The following is a 24181-nucleotide window of genomic DNA, read 5'->3' as shown; positions in this document are numbered from 1 at the left end:
ATTTTCTGATGTGTGCCTGTGTTCACCCCCAGACACTTGCATTTAGCCACCAGAGAAAGCTTGAATATATTCAAAATAATCAGCATAATCTGACCTAACTAGACCCTAAACTGATTGTCAGAACTGACCGATTTTACAATTTGTTGGGTGACTAGGTTAGAGGAGATCATCCTGTAAAGAATATAATAAAGTGAAATTTAAGCCCACCTACCTAATAGAAAAAGAACCAAAAAAGAAATTGCAAGTAGGAATGTAACTGAATTAAGTCATGTAATTAAATAATCAGTTATGATCCCTTGTGCAGTGAGATCACAATTTTAAAGGGCTGAAAGGAGATCATATTTCAAATACAAGAAAATACTCAAGCATATAGACTTTCATAAGTGGGTATTGTATAGTTCAAAATTCCATGTACCTTGATTGAAAAGGGATGATCCTTAGTTTCCATTGCTACAAAAGTTAGTAATTACAGTATATCCTACCCTCATTAGAAGTCACTTTTTTATACTTATTCTAAATTTAATACTCAGGAAAGTAAAGTCTGCAGCTAGGTATTGGGCAGGGCAAGCACTCAACCCACAGAAGCTGTGTAAAAAACACTCCAGTCCTGCCCTGCAACACAATTTTCTATTCCAGTCTTGGGCCTCTTAGCAACCTCTGATCCGAATTGTACACAACCATGTGGAAGTTGTGTGACATGGACAAGTGTTCACTAGCTACTAGAATAAGATCACTAACTCCATTTTTACTTATGACCTAGGCTAAGATCTGAATTCAGACCTCTAGAGGTGAAATGCACAGACACAGACATTAATTTGATCCATCAATGGGCACCCTTAAGCCTCACCCTCTTATAACACCTTCTATTTTCTTCTTTTCCCTTTTATAAAGCCTAAGCTGCCAGCAACAACAAACTTTCCTTTGGACTAACCACAACTTAATATTTTTCACATTGCTTCTCTCCATCACGTGTTTTTGAAGGGTGTAGCACATTTCATAATGTTTCTAGCTCTTGTGCTATAAATATCAGAAGTCTGGTAAGAAATTTTACAGTCCTGACTTTTAAAGTAAGGAAACATGAAGTCACTGCTGAACTGGTTTTAACCACTGCCTCAGGCCTGCTTAGATTTAGAGACAGATGTCAAGTGTTAAGACACTGAGATGTTCAAAATAAACATTCAGATTCATCCTATTAAACAAAAGAGCCGCAAAATGCTCCTCTTTTTTCTCTCTCCACCAGAATCCAGCATAGTACAATGTTAACAACTTATGGGATATGCCTTCACTGCAGTGTTAGCTCAGTCTATAGTCCAGGTGTTGCCCCTAACATCCCCTTCCATATGCACAGAAAAACCTCTAACCAAGGCTTGAGGAGGAGGCTTTGGAGCATGCTAGTTCAGGCACACCTAAGGGTATAGGCTTGAGCTTGGGTTACTTTTCAGCCCAGGCTGGCAACCCACCTACTTTTCATTGAGAATTCAGGTTAATCAAATCTGGTGCTGTTAGTCCTTCAATCCTATCTCACAATTCCACCTGGGCTATATTTTCTTGTCTCTTCCTCTTCTTCCACACTGCATTTTAACCCCGTGTTTCCCTGCTCCGTTTCTTCTGCACTTAGGCTGCATTTGAATAGAGATGCACCCAAGAAACATTAAGTTGACCCCAGCTGTCTGGTAAAGCTGTGGTGTGATACGAGTAAGATTCAATCTGGGGAGATGTACCCACAGTGATATTTTCATATGTAATGGACAGGAGAGAAGCAAAGAGGCAGAAAAGTCAGTCGAGTCAATAGTTTGCAGACTGAATCGTTAATGACATTCTCATTAAAAGTTCTTGCTGCCATATGCAGTTCGCTTTTGCCTTTGGAACTATCTGCAATAATAGTGAGTATGTAAATAGCTTCCAAGTGGGGATAAAGTATTGTTCTCGTGTCACTGCCACAGACAACAGCTCCCTGCTAGGGCAGAGACAGAGAGCACTCTACCAATGAATTCATAGAGCAGCCTAGTTTAACACACTGTTAAAAACCATGGGATATCCCACCAGAAGTCCATGCCAGCACATATGCTAGTACAGTTCTGTTGTGGACACAGTTATACAGGTCTGGCATGGGTAGTGCTTTGCAGTGAAAACACTCCCTCCATGCTAAGCTAGCTCAAGCTAAACTAGGCTAACCCAGCCCTTCCTAGGCAAGCTTAGGCTAACTCTGCCATGAAGACATATTCACGTTTATTTCTTATAACAGAAGGAATATTGAGGTCAGAGTTTCTCGTAATGGTCAGGGCATAGGGCTGGAAATCCAGACTCCCAAGTTTTATTCCCTGATCAGCACTGATGTGTTATGTGACCTTCAACAAGTGCCTCACCTTACCCATCTTTGAAAAATATCTGTACATTACTTATCTATCACAAAGGGATGATGGAACTTACATTGGCATAGCTATGTCTCTTCGAGGGGTGAAATATCCACACTCCTGAGAGACGCAGTTATTCTGATGTAACCCCTGGTGTAGACAGCACTAGGTCAACAGTGAAACTCTTCCAGCGCCCTAGCTACCACTTCTCGTGGGCACAGATAGTGTCTGCACTGAAGTGCTACAGTAACACAGCTGCAGCTGTGTCACTGTAGCAGTTTAAGTCTAGAAATACCCTTAAGGTTTGCAAGCAGCAATGTCTTCAGATAAAAAGACACTGCACATGCAAAGGACTATACCTAGAAAGCTGCTCAGGAGAACATTAGGAGCTGCTGGGCGCTGAGTAATTTTGAAAACTTATTGTATTTGATACTTCAAGTTATTTTCTGTACTTTTTCCCTTGTAAGTTCCATATGCAAAGTCAGACAAACCCTGACTCCTTCCGCAAGCTAAATTCTCATTGATTTCAGTGGGAATTTAGCCTGAGTGAGGACTAAGGGTATGGCTACACTTGAGAGTTACAGCGCTGGTTGTACAGCTGTGTAGGAAAAGTGCTGGTGTGTGGCCACACTCACAGCTACCAGCACTGCAGTGTGGCCACATTTGCAGCATTTGCAGCGCTGTTGGGAGTGATGCATTATGGGCAGCTATCCCAGCGTTCAAGTGGCAGCAACGTGCTTTTCAAAAGAGGGGTGTGGGGTGGAGTGTGACAGGGAGCGAGAGAGAGGATTTTTGGAGCCGACACTGTGTATCAGCTCCCTGCCTTGCAAAAATCAGAAAATTTTCCCGACCCCTTACTCTTAACTGCAAACAGCCTGCAGACCAGATAAGCAGCTGCTCCAACGGACTCCCTTTCTCCCCCATGCCCCCCCTGCTGTTTCTATCCTCAAGCAAACACTCATCCCCCTGCCTGCCTCATTCACAGCAAGGTAGGGGGTTATCTCATTTGATTGTTCACAGTCAGTTACAGATTGATCACAGCAAACAGAAGCTGTGTTTGTTTTTTTAGATAAGCAGCTGCCAGAGGCCCGAGTTCACAACAAAACAAAGAGAGTAATTTAGTTAAAAGCATTCTGGGATATCTCCTAATACCCTGGAGGCCAACAACAGTGCTGGTGTGTGGCCACACTTTACGAGCAGCGCTGTAGCACCAGCGCTGCAATCGTTATACTCCAAGCAGACCCAGCTGTACAGCCAGCGCTGCAGCCAGGGAGTTGCAGCACTGGATGTGCCCTGCAGGTGTGGACAGTTACTAATTGCAGCGCTGGAAAGCCTCCACCAGCGCTGCAACTCTCAAGTGTAGCCATACCCTAAGTAGCAACTAAGCAAGGCATGCAGGATTTATCCCAATGTGTATTATTCTTGGTCTCGTTTTTCCATTTTCTTTCTCCTACACCACTGAGATGAGCTCACATTAAAGGAAAAATGATAACTAGCTTTAGGTCCAACATTTAGATTGTGGGTCAAATGTTCAAAGTTCTATTTTTAAAAGGGATGCAAATACTTTTGAAAATGTTACCTTTTGTTACTAAGAGAAAGGAAAGGGATCTTACAAAAAAACTAGTATGAATGTAAATATCTTCAGTATCGTTATATTTCAATGAACCCAGTATTTTTATGTACTGAAACATTCTCCCTGCAGTGTTATGTACCTAACCACTGCAACATTGTATTAGTACAAGAGAACCAGAAAATGAAACTGACTATAAAACAAGAGTGAAGCTGATTAATCTATTTTCGTTGCCCAAGCCCAGCGAAATGCATAAACTAATTTAAACTTTTTTAAATGTTCACTCTTAATTATTTAAGGTGATATTAATACACAGATAAAGATTTATTCTTTACATATATGAATTCCATGTTGAAAGCATGTGTTTCATAAAGAAAAGGCAACCTATTCAAATTCACACAGCCTTGCAAAATATGCTTGGGTAGAAATTAATTCTGAAATGTTAGAAAACTGATGTGGATTAGGGCTGCTCTGTAGTTACAGTCTTTCTTTATCTTGTTACAGCTTCAGGTGCATAGGGCATTTACCAGTTTCCACCATTTATTTCAGTCTTGTGCTGGTGCGTTCAGGCTTCTGAGTGTCACATTGATGGATCTGGTTTTTTCCTCTATTGTTCTACATAACGTTCCTCTAGGTCATCCTCTTTTTCTCTTTCTAGGTGGTGTCCATATTGCTACTTGCCCTGGAAGTCGTGCTGGTCCCACCCTTAAAGAGTGTCCTAAATATGTCCATCATCTTCTTACCATATCTGATACTTTAGATTGGTTTGCTCTACTTAGAATTTCTGATGTTGCAAGAAACTCCTTCCAATGGATTCTGAAGATCTTCCACAGACATTTATTTTGGAATGATTTGATCTTATCCATTTCTCGTGTGCATTTCCATGGCTCTGCTCCACAAAGGAAGATAGACATTATGCCAGTGTTAAAAATTCATATTTTTGTGACAGTGCCAAATCTTTTCAAGTTTATGAAAGTTGTTTGTTGCTTCTGATATTCACATCTAGCATGGTGTCACCATCATTGCATATCTCATTCCCTAGACAGATTGTTTACTTCTCATGTTTCTTCATCTATTCTAATGGTTACTTCCAGAACACTGAAATACATTTTGTCTCCCCTCTTGCTGATGAACAAACCAATCTGATTTAATGTACCTGCCAAAAGCTGGGTCTTTTCCCCCCATTAAGCAATGTGTTGAACTAAGCAGGACAATGCCATCAGCAAAAATGAGGTAATCCAATTGTGCTTTATCATTTGTCCATAAATCTCCTTGGTTACTTTCTGAGGTTATTTTCCTCATGACAGAGTCAATGACCAGTGCAAACAATAGTGGAGACATAATATACCACAGGTAATCAATTATTTTTTGTCCAGGTCCAAATTTCTTGGTTAAGGTATATCAAGGTCCAGACTCCAGAGAAGAAAATAATTTAAAAAAATAAATAAAATAAATAATAATTAAATAAAAAGATTACAAGGTCTGTTCAACAGTGTCTGGTGGTGTGGATTTGGCTCGCAGTCCACATATTAACTACCCCGGAAATATACCCTTGTCTTACTCCAGTTGTCAATGCAAACCATTGGCTGATGTTGTCACCATCTCTGACCGCCACATTCGGCATTATCATATAGATGCTTAATTATTCTAATTATTTTTACTGGTATTCTGTAGTATGACATAATTTTCCAAAGACAGTGTCTGTGTACACGATCAAAAGCCTTCTGGAAATCTACACAATTTGTCATAAAAGGTGCTTTCCACTCCAAACTTAGTTCTATAATATGACTGAGAACAACAATATAGTCTGCACATGATCTCAGCGATCTAAAACCTCCTTGTTCCTTTCTAAATTGAAGGTCTGTTTGTTTCTTGATACGTTCCAGTGTGATGTTGCACATGATTTCCCCAGGAACTGAGAGTAATGTGATTCCTCTTCAGTTACTGCAATTGGTAAGGTCATCCTTCTGTTGCAATTTTACTGTAAGGCCTCTCTTCTACTGGGCTGTTTTTCCCCCCTTCATTCCATTTTCTATCCAAAAAACACAAGCACAATCTGGAGGGTTATTTCATCACCTGCTTTAAGCATCTCTCCAATAACGTCATCCTCTCCAGCTGCTTTCCCATTTTTTAAATTTACCAATGGCTTTTCTAACTTCCATTGTAACAGCTCATAAATCAATAGGAAGCTCTAGTAGTGGTAGGTCTTGACCATGTATTTCTAGTACTTTGCTAGGGCTTGGTCTATTTAAAATAGCCTGAAAATGTTCTGCCCCTCTTTTAGTACTGAAGAAGAACAAAGGAAGAGTCTTTCCATATGCATCTTTAATAAGGCATCAATTACTGCTAAAGTTTCCTGTTAGCTGTTTGATTGTCTTATACAAGGTTCTAAGGTCATCTCTTTGGCTAGACTCTTGGCATTTTCTATCAATATATTCTCTTTTAACTCTTCTAGCACTCTTTTTTACCTCTAGTCTAGAGCTCTATATTCTTCGCACTTCTTGCTCATCTCTCCACGTCTTATTATTCATTCATTTATAATATAAATACAATATCCATGCACTGGGTAGAGTGCTAATCTTCCCTGTAATTACAACTACACTTCTACCCCGATATAACATGGTCGTGGGGAGCCAAAAATCCCTACCATGTTATAGGTGAAACGTCGTTATATTGGGGTAGCGGTGGCAGGGCTGCAGCGGTGATTTAAAGAGCTCTGGGCTCCGGCCACTGTGGGGAGCCTGGGCCCTTTAAATCACCAGCTGAGTTCCGCTGCGGCAACCCTGGGGTAGCCGTGGCAGGGCTCCAGCGGTGATTTAAAGGGCCCTGGGCTCCCCGCAGCAGCCAGAGCTCTGGACCCTTTAAAGCACCACGGGAGCCCTGCTGCTACCACGCTATATGCAAACCCATGTTATATCGGGTCACGTTATAGCAGGGTAGAAGTGTACTAAGAAAGTTGATAACTGAAACAAAACTGAAATTAATAAAATAAAAACACATTCTTTTGTGTTGGCATCCAAGAGATCAGATTGGTATTTCAGAGTGTCACATCGGTATGATGCCTTGTGCGCTGGAATGATAGGTGATAGAGCTCCTATGGTTATGAAAATACAAAAACCCTGTTGCATGTGTCACACTTACAACACAATTATCTGGATGTAATCCAATGAAATCCTAATCCCACTCTGAACAGCATATATAGTTAGTTCAAATATACACACTCACTGGGACTTTATTGGTAATTTAACAAGCAATACAAACTTTATCCTAAATTTGACTGTACTTAGGGTTTTCCCTGCAGGGCCTCCTCTATCTCAGTTTCTAGTTCCCTTTGTTTCAGATGGATGCTCCAAACCCTATTACATCCAAATTGGTGATAACAAAAAATCTATCTACATGCATGTGTCCCTAGTAATTAATCTGTTAGTTTATAAAGTTCCAGCACCAAATCTTAGGGTGACCAAACAGAGAAGCCCTATTACAAAGGATTTTATTGTTCAGATTAATCTTTAGTGTAACTTCAATGAGTTCAAGGATGAATTTGGCTCTGATAGTATGACTATTCTGTTTCATGGAATGAAATTAAAATCAGATCGCTAAGGGCCACATTTTCAGCTAGGCCTCTATCCAAACTCCACCTGCATGTATGCAAAATTGTGAGCATGTATACATGCCCTTTGCAGGTGCAAACATGTGGACACACACTTTTAAAATATTGACATCTATGTGCATGCAAGTAAGTGTTAGCATTTGCAGCCCTAGAACATTGTCCCACTGGGTTCTGTGGATACAAATTCTAACATAGGAGTTTACAGGTATTAGAACTGTTCACAGCTATGCAAGTGTTGCACATCCACAACTGAAGGCTAGGGTTTGAAAATGTACCCTTCTGGGTGAAATTCACCCATAATCATATGGTTGTGAAAGGTCCCAGTGCACTGGAACTACCAACGTCCAGCTGTTTGGTATGTAGGCAGCAGGAATCTGCACATCCTGCAGGTGGTGGCTTGCCTCAGAAACAACCAAGGAGTTAGGGCAGGCCAGAATAGAGGTGAGGTGCAGTCACTGGGTACACACACATATAACCGCTTGTCCAAAACCGCAGCACAGATTTTGTTTAAGGATAGCAGCCCCTAGTGCAGCAAAGTGGTGGAACAGAGGGAAAAGTTCCATTTTAAAATTGATTCACAGCCCATCAAAGGTGACAACTAGAAAAGTACACTAGCAGTAACAGTCCTAAAGCTTTTCAACTCCACTTACCTTATTGATCACGTTTGCAGCTATTATCTCTCAAATATACACTTCCTGATAACATATAGCTTTTCTGAACAGTAGCGGAGATAATTAGTTTAATAAAATTAATGAGACACTATGAACACTCCAATTTTTTTGGTTCAGATAACCAGAAAGCAGTTTGAATAAACAGCACACATTACAAGGGGTTTTCTTTACTCAATGCTTAGGCATCATAAATGAATCTCGGTGGGGAGTTAGCAACATGATTATATATTGAAGTACAAAACTGATCTTAAAAATATTTGATATTAAACTCAAAAAACAACTTTAACAAACATGAATAGTGCTACACCTCTACAAGAGCCAGGAAGTTAAAATCAGGGCTGTTAGGCCATTTTTAATTTATGTGTGTGGAGAAATATAAAGCAAAATGGGGTAAGTTACTGACCGAATATGGGGCTTTTAGTTTCCAGACACTTGCTGCTATATCATACTAGACCAAATTCATCCCTAGTGTAACTCCACTAAAGTTACATCAGCAATCAATTTGGCTACATTTTTTCTAAAATATCCTGTACGAAAAGTTCAGGGGTGTTGTTATTTTAAGAAACCAGTATAGCTTGTTCTGGAACCTTAATCCCTTTGCTTTGAAGTACCAATATGTTAGCAACAAAGTTCCTATGCTGATTATCACTTCAGCTGCCCCACCTGCCAGGTGTGTTTGGGAGCACTCAAGCTGTTAATGACCCTTTTGAATTCTGCAGTATTACCTTCTATAGAATGCTAGGACACAGCATGTGCATTCTACCTGGATGTCCCAGGAACATTCAGGAGTATTCAGGTGGTTAAGTACAGTAAGTGCTGTGCTTAACAGACAGAGTGATAATGCCAAAAGCATTTCTGGAGTTCTTACAGCTCAGCATAATGAATAATAAAGGAGTCAATTCATCTACCACATAGGAGAACAAACACAGCAGCATGAAAACTGCCATACTGGATCAAATCCATGGTCCTTCTCCTCAAGTAAACTATCACCAAGAGCGGCCAGTAACAGCTGCTTCAGAGGAAGGTACAAGAAACCCTTTAGGTGGTAGCTATGGGGTCATCTATCCCCAAGGGAAGTTTCCCCCTACAGTTAGAGATCGGTTTTCACCCTGAAACAGAGTAACTCCAGAAATGCTAGAATAGGTCCTTAATATGTACAGCTATGCTGAAGACAACTTAAACGGAGATCCTATCGATGCATGCATCATTAACAATCCCATCTCACTTTTTGTAAAGATCAAGAGTTTGCTCCTGTGACCCAGGAAATAGCTGAAAATCTCACCCAACTAAAAGCCTGGTTTATAGTTTTAGCACATGATCCTAAAGTTCTTGCACATTTGTTTCAATAAGAAGTTTGAGTATGCAAGGACTGCAGGATCAGAGCACAGCAAATCTATGCATCAACAATTCTAAATTGGAAGAAAAAAAAAAGTCTATACACTGAAGAGTGATGGCTTTAACCAATCTTCTATTGATGGTATTTCTTAAGATTTTTATAATTTAATTAATTTCATCATCTTCTACATCTGTGCTTTAGCTTCCCTTTAACCAGTTTCTTTACTTAATTTAGTTTTGTCTTTGAAGATGCCCAGTTGCAATAATAAACTGCAGATATCGCTACTGATGAGCCATACAGGTGTTTGTATTGATAGAGCAATGGGCAAACAACTAAATTAGCACTTATTAGTTCCCTCCACATTTCCTTATTGGGAATCAAAACCTTTGTATACCAGCTCTTGTTTGTTAAGTTTTCCAGACTACTGAGCATAATGGGTCAAGTTTTTCTCTCAGTATTAGTGTAAATGTCAAATAGCAATTCCACTGAGTTGCTCCACATTTCCACTAATATATCCAAGAGCAGAATTTGGCTCAGTGGCTAAGCTTCTTATACAGAAATTAAATGTAGTGATTCAACAACCCACAGCCTGTTGTTGCAGGATCTATTGTACTATGTTGGTTACATATTCATTTGACCCATTTCATATTTTTAGCCAAATCTACAATGCAGTATGTCATCTTTGACTTGTAATTGCAAGAATGGACATTAGAAGAGTCACTGATTCTTATGTTTCAGTTTAGATAAATGGTCACATTACATTGAATTAAACACACCTGAAGACACCCTAAACTCTGCACGTACAAAAAAAGTAAATGCATTTATTGAAAGAAATGTTCAGCAAGACAGAAACCACAAAAAGGCTAAAGAACCCAGCCTTTTCTATGGCCAGTCAATGCTTAGTATTCAATTGAATGAGCTGAACACTTGGTGTTTTGAATATTTAGAACTGTTTCCTTGCATAGCTGTTTATGTTTCCATCAGACACCAGCCTCCATTCATTCATTCATTGTTATTATTCCAAAAGGAGATTTCTGTTCAGGCAAAGAGACTTTATAAATCAGCAACACTATGGTGACCAGATGTCCCGACTTTATTGGGACAATCCTGATTTTTGGGTCTTTTTCTTATATAGGCTCCTATTACCCCCCACTCCCGTCCCGATTTTTCACATTTGCTCTCCGGTCACCCTACTATGGATCAACAATCTCAGTTATCTCAAAGACAGAAATTATGTGGCAAAAACTGAACAGAGAATGTGGTTTACCTAGAAGACAAACCTTTCCAAGTAGAACCACAGGAAATATTTTACTCCAGATTACAGGGAGAAGAGGGTCCTCCTGTCCTTTCACACAGATCCTCAACTACAAATGCTCTCATGGCCTGCACAGGATTATCTAGTATTGTTTTGGTGGCAGCCAAAAAATGTACTAGGCATTTTCCCAGCACAGAGGATACAGCCCTGACACAAAGAGCTGAGGTTTAAAAAGGAGGTGAATTCATTTGTACATTTCACTTGACTTAATTTGCAGTTATGGATTCCATCCTGCCAAAGAAACATTCCAAAAAGCCACACTGTTTAGAGACAATTCTGTGCATATAACATATTTGCTGCATTTCTCTCCCACATATTGGAAAACTCCTGCCCATATCTAATAGAGACACATGTTCAGGAGGAAGGCATGGAGTGATGGTGGTTCATGCATGTGGTGGCTGTGCTGAACAGGCTGGATCAAGCCTGGCTAAGGTGAGGAAGGGAGAAAATAAACTGTGTTCAGCTGTGTATTGCCCACAGAAATTAAGCCTTCTTCCTAGTGCTCTGAGACACTGCCTTATTGCTAATGTAAGGGGTAATGCTACGGAGGTGAGGCGCTGTCTCAATTCTTTTCCTTAGTACACATGTGCAGCACAGAGCAGGATTTGGTCCTTTGTTTAAAATGCATGATATGTCATTGCTAACACTCACATGAGAACAGGATCTTTATTTCTTAAGGGTAGATCTGCTCCTTTTGCTTGTCCCTCAATCTGAAGTTATTGATGTCATAATTGTTTATGACTTCAGATGAGGACTAAGCAACCGGAACAGATTAACAAACTCAACAGCCTTTCTTCGTGGACTAATTGCTTCTCAAACATTTACATGAGACATCAGTTGCTCTTTAACATTCAGTGACACAGTTCAAAGACAAATATTGCAAGTTTCCCCGGAGAACTGTCAAAATTTATTTTAAACCTTGTATCTTTCAGTATCACAGGAAAATGCCAGTATTCTATCTGCTTATTTACTTAACTGCCTAAAAACTCTCCTAATCAGATTGGGGGGGGGGGTAAGTATCTTAACACTATGTTATTCTAATAATCAAAAAGCTATCCTATAATCCTCAATTTGAGCTGAGTGAAAACTGGTATAATTTACATATACATACTATGCAATATAAGCTTTATACCTACAGATCCTAAATAATTTTTGTTGTTTGCTCAGAAGTTGTACAGTTATTTTTGAAAAAACAACCTCACAGTTGTTTTCCTTCTATAGGCTGTATCTGGGAAAAAACATGCTTAAGATCACAAAGTTTGCCCCACAAGGCTCTCAATATCATCTTTTATATGATACTGGCAAGCTCCTCAGAAAAAAGTATGAGGGTGCTTTTTTAAAATCAAAACAAAGTTCAGAAAGTTTGTTAATGCAACTTTCCCTTATCAATACTTGAGGTACCCATACACTCATTCTCTCTTAGTAATGCTAATAATCTCAGAGTGCAACTGGTAGAAAGTTAATGGCAGTCTCAAATGCCTTTATTTTGTTGATAACAAAGGGCCTGTTTTTCCACTGCTGTTGCACCCTGTGTAGTAATTTACACCATGTGTAGTTATTTATGCCTTTAAACAGTGACTGCAATATCCTCACATTCTGATTTGGTAGTGTTTTGCATCTACTTTTTACAGGTGCAAAGCTGCTGAAAATCAGGCCTATGTCTATCACAGTAGTATCTGCATAACAATCTTTATGGTAACAGTTGCATAACTTGGACTTACCATTAGCATTTTTCCCACAGATGAGATGCTCGTAAGGCTGCAGTACTCCCCAAAGTTCAGCATCATTGTTGATGACCATCTCAAGGATTTCAGAGGAGATCTCCCCCCCTCCTCCTCCATCTGGGCTCTGACTCGCTAGAACCCTGCTTTTGATTTCTTCCACTAGATTCTCCATACAAGACGTCAAAGAGATAGCTGCATACTCATGAATCCTTACTGAGATCCTAGTGTCCACCATCCACCTGAAAAACCTCCCCACTGAGAAGGTGAGGCCACATCGGGAGGATTTGCCTTTCCTCAATCCATCTCCTGCACTCATGCTGTACAGGGAAAGAGCCTTGACAGTAGCCAGGACACAGCTTTCTGACAATGACCAGCTCTGGATGAGCTTGATGGCACTTTGGACCTCAAATCTAGTGCATTTGGAATGCATCACACTCAGACGTTGGGCCTCCCTGGAGATCCTGATCAGGGCTCTCCTAAGTAACTGAGAGAGTCTCCTGACAGCTTCCTGAGAAAAGTTTCTGATATTTCCTTCCCCCTTTCCTTTTCTGAGTATTTTCCCAATGTCTTCATCGGTCCAAGGGAATTCCTCTAGATCTGGCAGTTTAGGACACTTGGAAAAGATGTCTGCAACTTCGGGGTCTTCTGGCAGAACAGTGTTCACTGTATCCCAGCTGTTATTCCTACTATTCATGGAGCCTGAATAGTACCACCAGTTGCCCCTGTGCTGCGATGATGTGAAGGCTTGGGAGTTGGACTTAGAAGAAGAGAGACTAAGGGATCTGCAGGAATCCCCTGCCCCATAACCAGAGTCCAAGGTTAAATCCTCCAGGGTCTTCAGAGTAGAGCTGTATATCCCAGCCATAGGAAAGACTTGTGATCCAGCCCCTTAGAGGCACAGAAAGGTGAAGACGATGAAACTAGATCCCTGCTGCAGTTAGTGGACCAGAGAGGCTGGCACCACAAAGAGAACCGCTGGGCAGCTTATAACATTGCGGAGAAGAAGCAAGTTCACACTTCAGCTTCAGAGGCTCCTTCAGGCTCTGCTGGGTGCCAGCTGACTCCATTCCACAGGCAGGCTGAGATCATTCATTTTCCGTCTGGAGCAACGATGGAAAGTACGGGGAGGGAGGGAGGGAGGAGGAAGTGTCAGTATTAAACACTCCCCAACGTGCCAAAGGAGTCTCCTCCTAAGGCAGGTCACTTCAGAGCCTCAAGACAAGGCCAACCCCACCTCTCCGGCGAGCCGGGTGGTTCTGAAGGCAGCGAAGTGCTGAGCAAGCAGGGAAAAGACGGACCGAAGACTAACCCAGAGAATCCTTCTCCAAATCGCTACCCAGAGCAAAGCTCCAGCCCATTAAGGCAGCGCGGCAGCAGGAGAGCCCAAGAGCAGCCCGGGGAGCTGCAGACTCTACTCCCGCCGGCGCTCCGGACACTTGCAGAAGCTTTGAGCAAACTCCTCCCTTGGGCACCCAGTGTGCAGACGGCATGCAAATAACCTGGGGAAAACACCAATCAGCGGCTCCGGAGGGGGCTGAGGCAGCCAGTGAAATCCGAGCTGAGCGGCCCGTGTGTAAAACGGACGCAGGAAGAGGGTCCACGGGGAGGAGAAAGCCGGGGTCGGGGGAACGGTGGATTTCCAAACTCAACGCGTTTGGGTCAATTTGCAAAACTCCGCGCGGAGTAGCCGCCTTTGGGCGACCTCCGTCTCCCTTTGCACACCGGGGAGGCGACCGGAGGGACTTGTGCACCGCGGGGGGCTCTCCGCTTGCTCAGCCCGGGGCAGCGGGCTGCTCTCCGAGCACAGACGGGCGGGCGAGACCCGAATGAACGAGTCGGGAGGCTTGGGATGAAGCGGGTGAGGGAGGGGATGTAGGACAACGCGATCACCTGTGGGCAATGAAGGTGCATCTTTCCCCTCCCTCCCACCACACCATCCCGAGTGCTGTCTGCCTGCAGGAGACCATCAGAAACAGGGGGGTTCACTCTGATTTTCACTGGCGATTTCTTTTTCCTCCGCCGCTGGACAATAAAAACTGTCCAAAGTGAAGATCCCAGCTTCTGAGTGAAAGACCAAACACGTGCCCCTGAAAGCAGTGATTGGACTGGACTCTCATTTCATTCAGACGCACAATTTATACACAGAGCTGTACGAACAGGCGATTCATTTACCTGTCTCCTCCTTCCCGGGCGTAGAAAATGAATCGGTGGATTGTAAGCGTGTACTATGTAGCCACTATGCCGGCTCCTGAAAGAGGGCTTTGTATGTTAGTTTACACAGTTCTGACCTTGAACCATGTCTCGTTTGTTTCTTTCCCTCACTCCAAAGTAATGGTCTTATTTCCCTCTCTAGTTTGTTTATATATATACATAATTGTTGCACTTATTATTTACTTGACGCAACAGCGTCGCCTTCCGGTAAGAAAATCAATTCAGGCCAGCTTCCTTATTTACAAGCGTTCAAGGCTTTAATTTTTAAATGGTACTATCCAGTTGAAAAGAATATATTAAAAAAACAAATATCTTTGCCTCTGCCATGCAGTTTTCACATTCTTAAAACTGAAAGACGTATACATCTGTTTTACTTTCTAATTTATTTCTCATTATATATACTGGCTTTTTGCAAAGTAAACAAACCAAAACCATTATACTATCCAAAAACTATAATACATGTCTATGTCTAGACTGTAAAAAACTTCAAGAAAAACATCTATCTTTTGCATATCATACAGCATTGATAACATTAGCACTAAACAACAGAGATGAGTGAATGAAAATAAACTAGTCTATTTTATGTCTCTAGACAATTAGTTTCTTGTCATTAATGCATATGCACTAGCAAGAGTTACAATGATTTGTTTATGTTTGTGTTGCTTATTTGTTTTAAAAGTGCTGTTTCTAATTCACTTTTGTTTAGTTTAATGGAAACATTACTATTGGTCTTATTCTCTCATAGACAACTCTTTTCTTCAGATTTGTAAATTTCACAAGACCTCTGTGGCCACTTCTTTCTCTCCAGATTTATACTTGGTATTTAAAACTTCCTGCCACAGGTTTTAATTTCAGTTACTTTGGTCATTAGTTTAAACCAGGAGTCGGCAACCTCTGGCATGCGGCTCACCAGGGTAAGCACCCTGGCGGCCCAGGCCAGTTTGTTTACCTGCCACATCAGCAGGTTCGGCCGATCGTGACTCCCAGTGGCTGCGGTTCACCGTCCTAGGCCATTGGGGGTGGCGGGAAGCCGCAGCCAGCACATCCCTCGCCCATGCCACTTCCCACCGCCCCCTTTTGCCTGGGACGGCAAACCGTGGCCAGTGGGAGCCGCAGTCCACCAAACCTGCTGACTCGGCAGGTAAACAAACTGGCCTGGCCTGCCAGGGTGTTTACTCTGGTAAGCTGAATGCCAGAGGTTGCCGACCCCTGGTTTAAATAATTAGCTCTGTTTTGCTGCATGAAAATCAGTCCAAACAAGCCAGCAGTTCTGCATATCTTCAGTAGATGGCACCCTTTATCATTCTCTGAATATCACACATCATTCAGGAGGAGTTATTTAAGTTAAGGGCCTATGTTGACACAAGAACAACTGGACATAAGCTGCTCATCAACAAGTTCAGGCTTGAAATTAGGTGAAAGTTTCTAACCATCAGAGGAGTGAAGTTCTGGAACAGCCTCCCACTTGGAGCAGTGGGGGCCAAAACCTAGTTGGTTTCAAGACTGTGCATGATAAGTTCATGGAGGGGATGATATGATGAGATTGCCTACAATGGCATGTGGCCCATCTGCGACTGCTAGTAGCAAATATATCCCTGAGGTGGGACACTAGATGGGGAGGGCTCTGAGTGAATTCTTTTCCAGTTGTCTTGGTGGTGGGTTATGCTGACATGCTCAGGGTCTAATTACCATATTTGGGGTCAGGAAGGAATTTCCCCCCAGATCAGATTGGCGGGTGGGGGGGTCACCTGGGGGGTTTCCCCTTTGGCAGCATCAGCAACATGGAGCATGGGTCACTTGCACGGGTCACTGTTGCAAATGGTGAATTCTCTGTAACTTGAAGTCGATGAGGGAGCGGCAGCAGTCAACTCACCACAGTGAAGACACCTCGGTGAGTAGGTCTAAGTACGTCGACTTCAGCTACGTTATTCATGTAGCTGAAGTTGTGTAACTTAGATTGATTTCCCCCCCTGCCCCCAGTGTAGACCAGGCCTGTGTAAGGTGCCACAAGTACTCCTCATTGTTTTTGCTGATACAGACTAACACGGCTACCAGTCTGAAACCTGTCACCATTCAAGGCACTGAATTTAGCCGTATGAAGTGGAAATCCTTCAACTTCATGAAAAAACTTGTGCAGATACAGACAGACATCATCTTCCTTTCCAAATGCAAACTGGAACGGGTACAAAGAAGGGCCACTAGAATGATCTGAGGAATGGAAAGCCTGTCGTATGAAAGGAGACTTGAGGAGCTCGGTTTGTTTTCCTTAACCAAAAGAAGGTTGAGAGGAGATATGATTGCTCTCTTTAAATATATAAGAGGGGAAAATACCAGGGAGGGAGAGGAATTATTTCAGCTCAGTACTAATGTGGACATGAGAACAAATGGATATAAATTGGCAGTCGGGAAGTTTAGGCTTGAAATTAGACGAAGGTTTCTAACCATCAGGGGAGTGAAATTCTGGAACAGCCTACCGAGGGAAACAGTGGGGGTGAAGGACCTCTCTGGCTTTAAGATTAAGCTTGATAAGTTTATGGAGGGAATGGTTTGATAGGATAACGTGATTTAGTCAATAGGTCAATAACGTGTGACCACTGGTAATTAGTACCGAGGGTCAAAGTTGGGATATTGAAAGTCTTTTTCCTGAGTGTCTGGCTGGAGAGTCTTGCCCGCATGCTCGGGGTTCAGCTGATCGCCATATTTGGGGTCGGGAAGGAATTTTCCTCCAGGGTAGATTGGCAGTGGAGGTTTTTCGCCTTCCTCCGCAGCATAGGGCAGGGGTCGCTTGCTGGAGGATTATCTGCTACTTGAAGTCTTTAAATCAGGATTTGGGGACTTCAACAGCTGAGTCAAGGGAGAGAATTATTTCAGGAGTGGGTGGGTCAGCTTTTGTGGCCTGCGTCTTGTGGGAGGTCAGACTAGATGATCATAATGGTCCCTTCTGATCTTAAGTTCTATGATTCTATGAGATGGACATCATACCAAAAGAACTGAAAGTAAAAAATCCATTACAATCAACATATGCAGACTATCAGGGGCGGCTCTAGAAAATAGGCTGCCCCAGGCAGCGCGGTGTGCTGCGCCGCCCTTCCTCGGTCCCGCAGCGGGTCCCCTCTTCCCGCGGCTCCGGTTGAGCTCCCGCGGCAGGTCCACCGGAGCCCCGGGGCGAGCGGACCTGCCGCAGGCATGACTGCGGGAGCTCCACCGGAGCCGCGGGAACAGCGGACCTCCCGCGGGCACGGCTGCGGACGGTTCGCGGGTCCGGCGGCTCTGCTTGAGCTGCCGCAGGCATGCCTGCGGGAGGTCCAGCCGAGCCGCGGGACGAGCGCCCCCTCCGCAGTCATGCCTGCGGCAGGTCCACCGGCCCAGCCTGCCGCCCGCTAGATTTGGCCGCCCTAGGCAACAGCTTGGTTTGCTGGTGCCTAGAGCCGCCCCTGGAGACTATGCTGAGAGATTGTGCCACATGCTCTCAAAGAAACTGCGGAACCACCTGATCAACATCCTGTTAGGTATAGAGAAGTAAGAAATTTTGGTACTATTTAATATGTTTAATTAGTTGTTTTAATAAATGTATTGTTAAGTAAATGTAATGAAGTAATGTTAAGTAAATCACTGGCTTTAATAGAATCTAATATGGAGTATATTAAACTATGACCCTTGGACTCTATCTTTGTAAGCGGATTTGTTTACAACTTGGACACTGGAGTCCTCTGGCTCAAACCGGACGGAACCAGCTTTTCCCGCCAAAGCCAACCCCCAACATTCTATTACCTCAAAACTGTTTCTGCCTTGGAGATTATATAAAATCTTGCTCAGCGCCTGTGTGGGGCTGTCCATTCCAGCAGCAGTGCGTGCATGGTCAGGTCTTCCTAACGCTCCAGAGCTAGAGTAGAGTACCATCAATCCTGCAGTGAGGTTGAGGAAGGAGAGGCCTGTCATCACTATCCCCGTCACAGCGAACTGAATCCATCTTATCTGTGGAGGGTTCCTGCTTTCCTGGTGTCCATCATCCCAGAGGGTCTCCCGGTCTGCGACAAAGTCCAACAGTCATCGGGACTCCCCATTAGTCCTCCTTGAAGGCTCTAAATCAGCCAGAGAGTAGAAGGTCCTGGGCTTCGCATCTGTACGCTGTGTCCACTGTGCCTAAATCGTAGGAAAGGTTTCTGTATTGGGGTTTCTTTATTGTTTTTCTGACTACCAAGGGAGATTTTGTGGGTCTGAGCTTCAAGCTCCTAAAGCCAGTCACCTAATCACTGTAATCTGACTCAAGGAATATTTCCAACACACCACTGAACAGCATACTAACCAACAGAAACCTTCCTACCAATGCTACAAAAAGAAAGATTCTGTGTAGACTCCTCCTGAAGGTTGAAACAACAGACTGGACTTCTACATAGAGTGCTTCCACCAATGTGCACGGGCTGAAATTGTGGAAAAGCAGCATCACTTGCCCCATAACCTCAGCCGTACAGAACACAACGCCACTCACAGCCTCAGAAACAATTCTGACATCATAATCAAAAGGCTGACAAAGGAGGTGCTGTAGTCATCATGAATAGGTCGGAATATGAACAAGAGGCTGCTAGGCAGCTCTCCAACACCACATTCTACAAGCCATTACCTTCTGATCCCACTGAGGGTTACCAAAATAAACTACACCATCTGTTCAAGAAACTCCCTGAAGAAGCACAGGAACAAATCTACAGACACACCCCTGGAGCCCTGACCAGGGGTATTCTATCTGCTACCCAAGATCCATAAACCTGGGAATCCTGAACACCCATCATCTCAGGCATTGGCACCCTGACAGAAGGATTGTCTGGTTATGTAGACTCTCTCCTCAAGGCCTACGCTACCAGCACTCCCAGCTATCTCCAAGACACCACTGACTTTCTGAGGAAACTACAATCCATTGGTGGTCTTCCAGAAAACACCATCCTATCCACTGTGGATGTAGAAGCCCTCTACACCAACATTCCACACAAAGATGGACTACAAGCCATCAGGAACAGTATCCCTGATAATGTCATGGCAAACCTGGTGTCTGAACTTTGTGACTTTGTCCTCACCCAGAACTATTTCAGATTTGGGGACAATTTATACCTTCAAGTCAGTGGCACTGCTATGGGTACCCGCATGGCCCCACAGTATGCCAACATTTTTGTGGCTGACTTAGGGGATGAGAGCTGAGGAAGCGTTGTTCTAACGCCCCTACTCTACTTGCGCTACATTGATGACATCTTCATAATCTGGACACATGGGAAAGAGGCCCTTGAGGAATTCCACCAGGATTTCAAAAATTTCCACCCCACCATCAACCTCAGCCTGGATCAGTCTACACAAGAGATCCACTTCCTGGACACTACAGTGCAAATAAGCAATGGTCAAATAAACACCACCCTATACCGGAAACCTACTGTCCACTATACTTACCTACATGCCTCCAGCTTTCATCCAGACCACATCACACGATCCGTTGTCTACAGCCAAGCTCTAAGATACAACCGCATTTGCTCCAATCCCTCAGACAGAGACAAACATCTACAGGATCTATCAAGCGTTCTTAAAACTACAATACCCACCTGGTGAAGTGAAGAAAAAGATTGACAGAGCCAGAAAGGTACCCAGAAGTCACCTATTACAGGACAGGCCCAACAAAGAAAGTAACAGAACTCCACTAGCTGTCACTAGCAGCCCCCAACTAAAACCTCTCAAGCGCATCATCAAGGTTCTACAGCCTATCCTGAAGGACAATCCCTCACTCTCACAGACCTTGGGAGACAGGCCAGTCCTCGCTTACAGACAGCCCCCCAACCTGAAGCAAATATGCACCAGCAACTACACACCACACAACAAAAACACTAACACAGGAACTTATCCCGGCAACAAACCTGTTGCCAATTCTGTCCACATATCTATTCAAGGGACACCATCATAGGACCTAACCACATCAGCCAAACCATCAGGGGCTCATTCACTTGCACATCTATCAATGTGATATATGCCATCATGTGCCAGCAATGCCCCTCTGCCATGTACATTGGCCAAACCGGACAGTCTCTATGCAAAAGAATAAATGGACACAAATCAGGCATCAAGAATTATAACATTCAAAAACCAGTCAGAGAACACTTCAACCTCCCTGGACACTCAATAACAGACTTAAAAGTGGCAATTCTTCAACAAAAAAACTTCAAAAACAGACTCCAATGAGAAACTGCAGAACTGGAATTAATTTGCAAACTGGACACCATCAAATTAGACCTGAATAAAGACTGGGAGTGGATGGGTCACTACAAAAACTAATTTCCCCCTACTGTTACTCACACCTTCTTGTCAACTGTTTGAAATGGCCACCCTGATTACATTGGCCTCATTACCACTACAAAAGTGATTTTTCCTCCCTTAATATTCTACTGTTGAGAATAGCCCAATTCCACCTTAATTGAATTGTCTCGTTAGCACTAGGGTGACTAGAAGTCCCAATTTTATAGGGACAGTCCAGATATTTGGGGCTTTTTCTTACATAGGTGCCTATTACTGTCATCCTCTGTCCTGATTTTTCATACTTACTGTCTGGTCACCCTAGTTAGCACTGACCCCCAACTTGGTAAGGCAACTCCCATCTTTCATGTACTGTATATTTGTACCTGCCTACTGTATTTTCCACTCCACGCATCTGATGAAGTGCGTTATAGCCCACAAAAGCTTATGCCCAAATAAATTTGTTAATCTCTAAGGTGCCACAAGTACTCCTTGTTGTTTTTGCTGATACAGACTAACACGGCTACCACTCTGAAACCTTACAGTTCATTTGACAGTGTTAATCTTAATAACCCAACCTTGCATTTGCACTACACATTGTACATAGTAATTTCAGGAATATAGTTTCACTATCTAGTTCTAATGCCTCCATTGTCATTTTATAGGCCAAAACAGGCTCACTCTTGTATCCTGAATACCTTTCAGTCATTTTCCTCTTCAGGACTGGATTATTGGATTTGTTTTATGTCAACTCCTCTGCACCACCACAAGAACAGTAAGCTCCGCATGGACAGTGTAGCCGACGGTACTCAAAACGAAGTTTACCTGAGTGTGAGATAGTATTCTTGGTTTAAAGCATCCAGCTTTGGAATTCTTTCCTGCATCAAGACCTCTCTAGATGTCACCCATCCAGGCTGTATACAAACAGTGCTGTTTTCTTCTAACATTCCCAAGATCTGATCCTTTCTCTGATTTCTCACTACTAGAGATCAGGTCTTTATGTCCCATTTTGACTACTGCAACCTACTCCTCATTTCTGACCTTCTGTACACTCCTCTTACTTCAGATCCATTCATATCACTGCTGCTAAAGCTATCTTCTTGGCCAATCACTAGCCATGTTGTCCCCTCTTTGAGTCTCACCTCTGGCTCCCCAAATGCATTATATACACATTCTTGTCCTTTCCTTTAAAGTTATACACAACGCAGGCCCTTTCTTGTTTATCTGCTCTTGTATTTTTATCTTGACTCCCATGCTCTTCATCTGCTGACACTAGCCTCCATCCATTTCTCACTGGGTGCCTTTGTGATTTTTTCCATGCTGTCCCTTGTGTATGGAATGCTGTCCCTGAATTAGCCTGGAAAGCTATTTCCCTGTCTTCTTCCATGTACTTCTCCAGACCTACTTCTGCTCTGATGATTACCATAAATTGCCACCTGATAATGGCTGGATAGTTGGCCTGTGAGAACTTCTGCTATTATTTATATTTTATTAAAATAAAAATTTGAAAATTCCACCTAGCTGTGCAGACAGCTAACCAATCACTTTTCTTCCTATTTTCCTACCCTTCCTCCCCTGTTCCTTCCTTCTCTTTGTTATACGCACTAGTGTAACTTTTCGTAAATTAGATTGAAAATATTTTGAGGCAGGGACTATCCTCTTTCTCTGCACTTGTGAAGTTCCTAGCACAATGGCCTTTGGTCACAACTGGAGCCTGAGGACTGTTGCCTCTGCATACTGGGGGGCATTAGCTAAAGGTGAGGACAAGTGACCTCCCCACATGTCTGCTCCCCGCCCTGCCCCCAGGCCAGGATTCCCATGCTCTTCCTGCCCACACGTTACCTGTGGGAGTGGGGGGCTTTGTCCTCCCACCCCATACCAGCTCCCCCTGGCATGTTTGGCTGCTCTCCCTGGCAGCCAGGCCCGGGCAGGTAGTGGGATGGAGCTGCCTGGAAAAGAACCTGCGAGGGAGGGTCAGTAGTGGCAGCCTGCTCCCTGCCTGGGCTCAGCTTCTGGGGACAAAGGCTGAGCATGCCAGGGGAAGGGGGGACTCCAGCTTTCTCAGCTGCTGTCCCTGGAAGCTGAGCCTGGATGAGGGGCAGCCTGCCACCGCAGCCAGGCACTCTCCCAGGAAGAGACTGTGAGCCTGCCCCTTCTTCTCTGGCTCTGGCCCAGCCTCTTCCACTTCCTGCCCTGGCCAACTGCTGGGGGGGGGGGGCACTTGACCCTGCATGCTCCCCCACACACAAACACACATCGCCTTAAATGAACTATTGTAATATAAATGTCATTCCTCTTTTGGAAATCCATGCAAGGCATCCATTTGTGCAAGTCTTTCCTTGGGTAGTGACATTCTGGCTGGTGAGTCCTCCCCTGCAAACATATCTCCACCCTTCCCAGAAAGACGAATGAACTATGGAACAGAAACCCTCTGAAGGTAGACCAGACAATCTTTCCAAAATTATGCTGGATCTTAAATTAGATTAGCACACTAAAGACACCTACAGTAGAAAAAGACACTTAGGAGCTCTGTTCTGGTATTTTTGATTTTCAAGTGCACACTTTTTTTTTTTTTTTTTTTTTTTACACAACTGCAGGTTTTGTTCATGTCAGGAAAAGTTCACTGAGAGCTGAAGACTCTTCTATTCTTCAGACACCACTGTTTGAGTCTCAACTACAGAACTGCAATTGACTAATTTCACAACAGATATTCCAAGCAGGAATAAGAAAACCTGGTGGGGATTTACAAAACTTGTTCATATTCCCTATATTTGAATCACTTTCCCCTCTCCCTTTTTAAGGGTATGTCTACACTATGGGATTATTCCGATTTTACAGAAACCGATTTTTGGAAACAGATTGTATAAAGTCGAGTGCATGTGGCCACACTAAACGCATTAATTCGGAGGTGTGTGTCCATGTACCGAGGCTAGCGTTGACTTCTGGAGAGTTGCACTGTGGGTAGCTATCCCATAGCTATACCATAGTTCCCACAGTCTCCCCCGCGCATTGGAATTCTGGGTTGAGATCTCAATGCCTGATGGGGCCAAAAATTTGTCGCGGGTGGTTATGGGTAAATGTCGTCAGTCAATCCGCCCTCCGTGAAAGCAACAGCAGACAATCATT

The 24181-nt window shown here is 43.4% G+C and overlaps 1 protein-coding gene across 4 annotated transcripts in view; it reads right to left on the bottom strand.

The window, feature by feature from the left end:
* Nucleotides 1–21880, bottom strand: part of ABTB2 (ankyrin repeat and BTB domain containing 2) — a 215464-nt gene extending 193584 nt beyond the window's left edge. Inside the window, exons 1-2 of one of the 4 annotated variants that reach the window (XM_039533711.1) lie at nucleotides 21754–21880; nucleotides 18563–18934 (exon numbers count right to left, since the gene is read on the bottom strand). Coding sequence is in view for 1 of the 4 variants with exons in the window: in XM_039533710.1 (XP_039389644.1) it covers nucleotides 12578–13445 (868 nt within the window). In the remaining 3 variants the exon portion in view is untranslated. Of the gene's footprint in view, nucleotides 1–12577; nucleotides 14542–18562; nucleotides 18935–19097; nucleotides 19252–21753 lie in introns of those variants that run through there. The other 3 variants (XM_039533712.1, XM_039533713.1, XM_039533710.1) reach the window with 3 other exon arrangements.
* Between the last annotated feature and the right edge of the window lie 2301 nt (nucleotides 21881–24181).

The sequence above is a fragment of the Mauremys reevesii genome, linkage group 4 (genome assembly GCF_016161935.1).
Source record: "Mauremys reevesii isolate NIE-2019 linkage group 4, ASM1616193v1, whole genome shotgun sequence".
In the NCBI taxonomy this organism is placed as follows: domain Eukaryota; kingdom Metazoa; phylum Chordata; order Testudines; family Geoemydidae; genus Mauremys; species Mauremys reevesii.
Note: the sequence above shows the minus strand (reverse complement) of the source record. Positions and strands in the feature narration are given on the sequence as shown.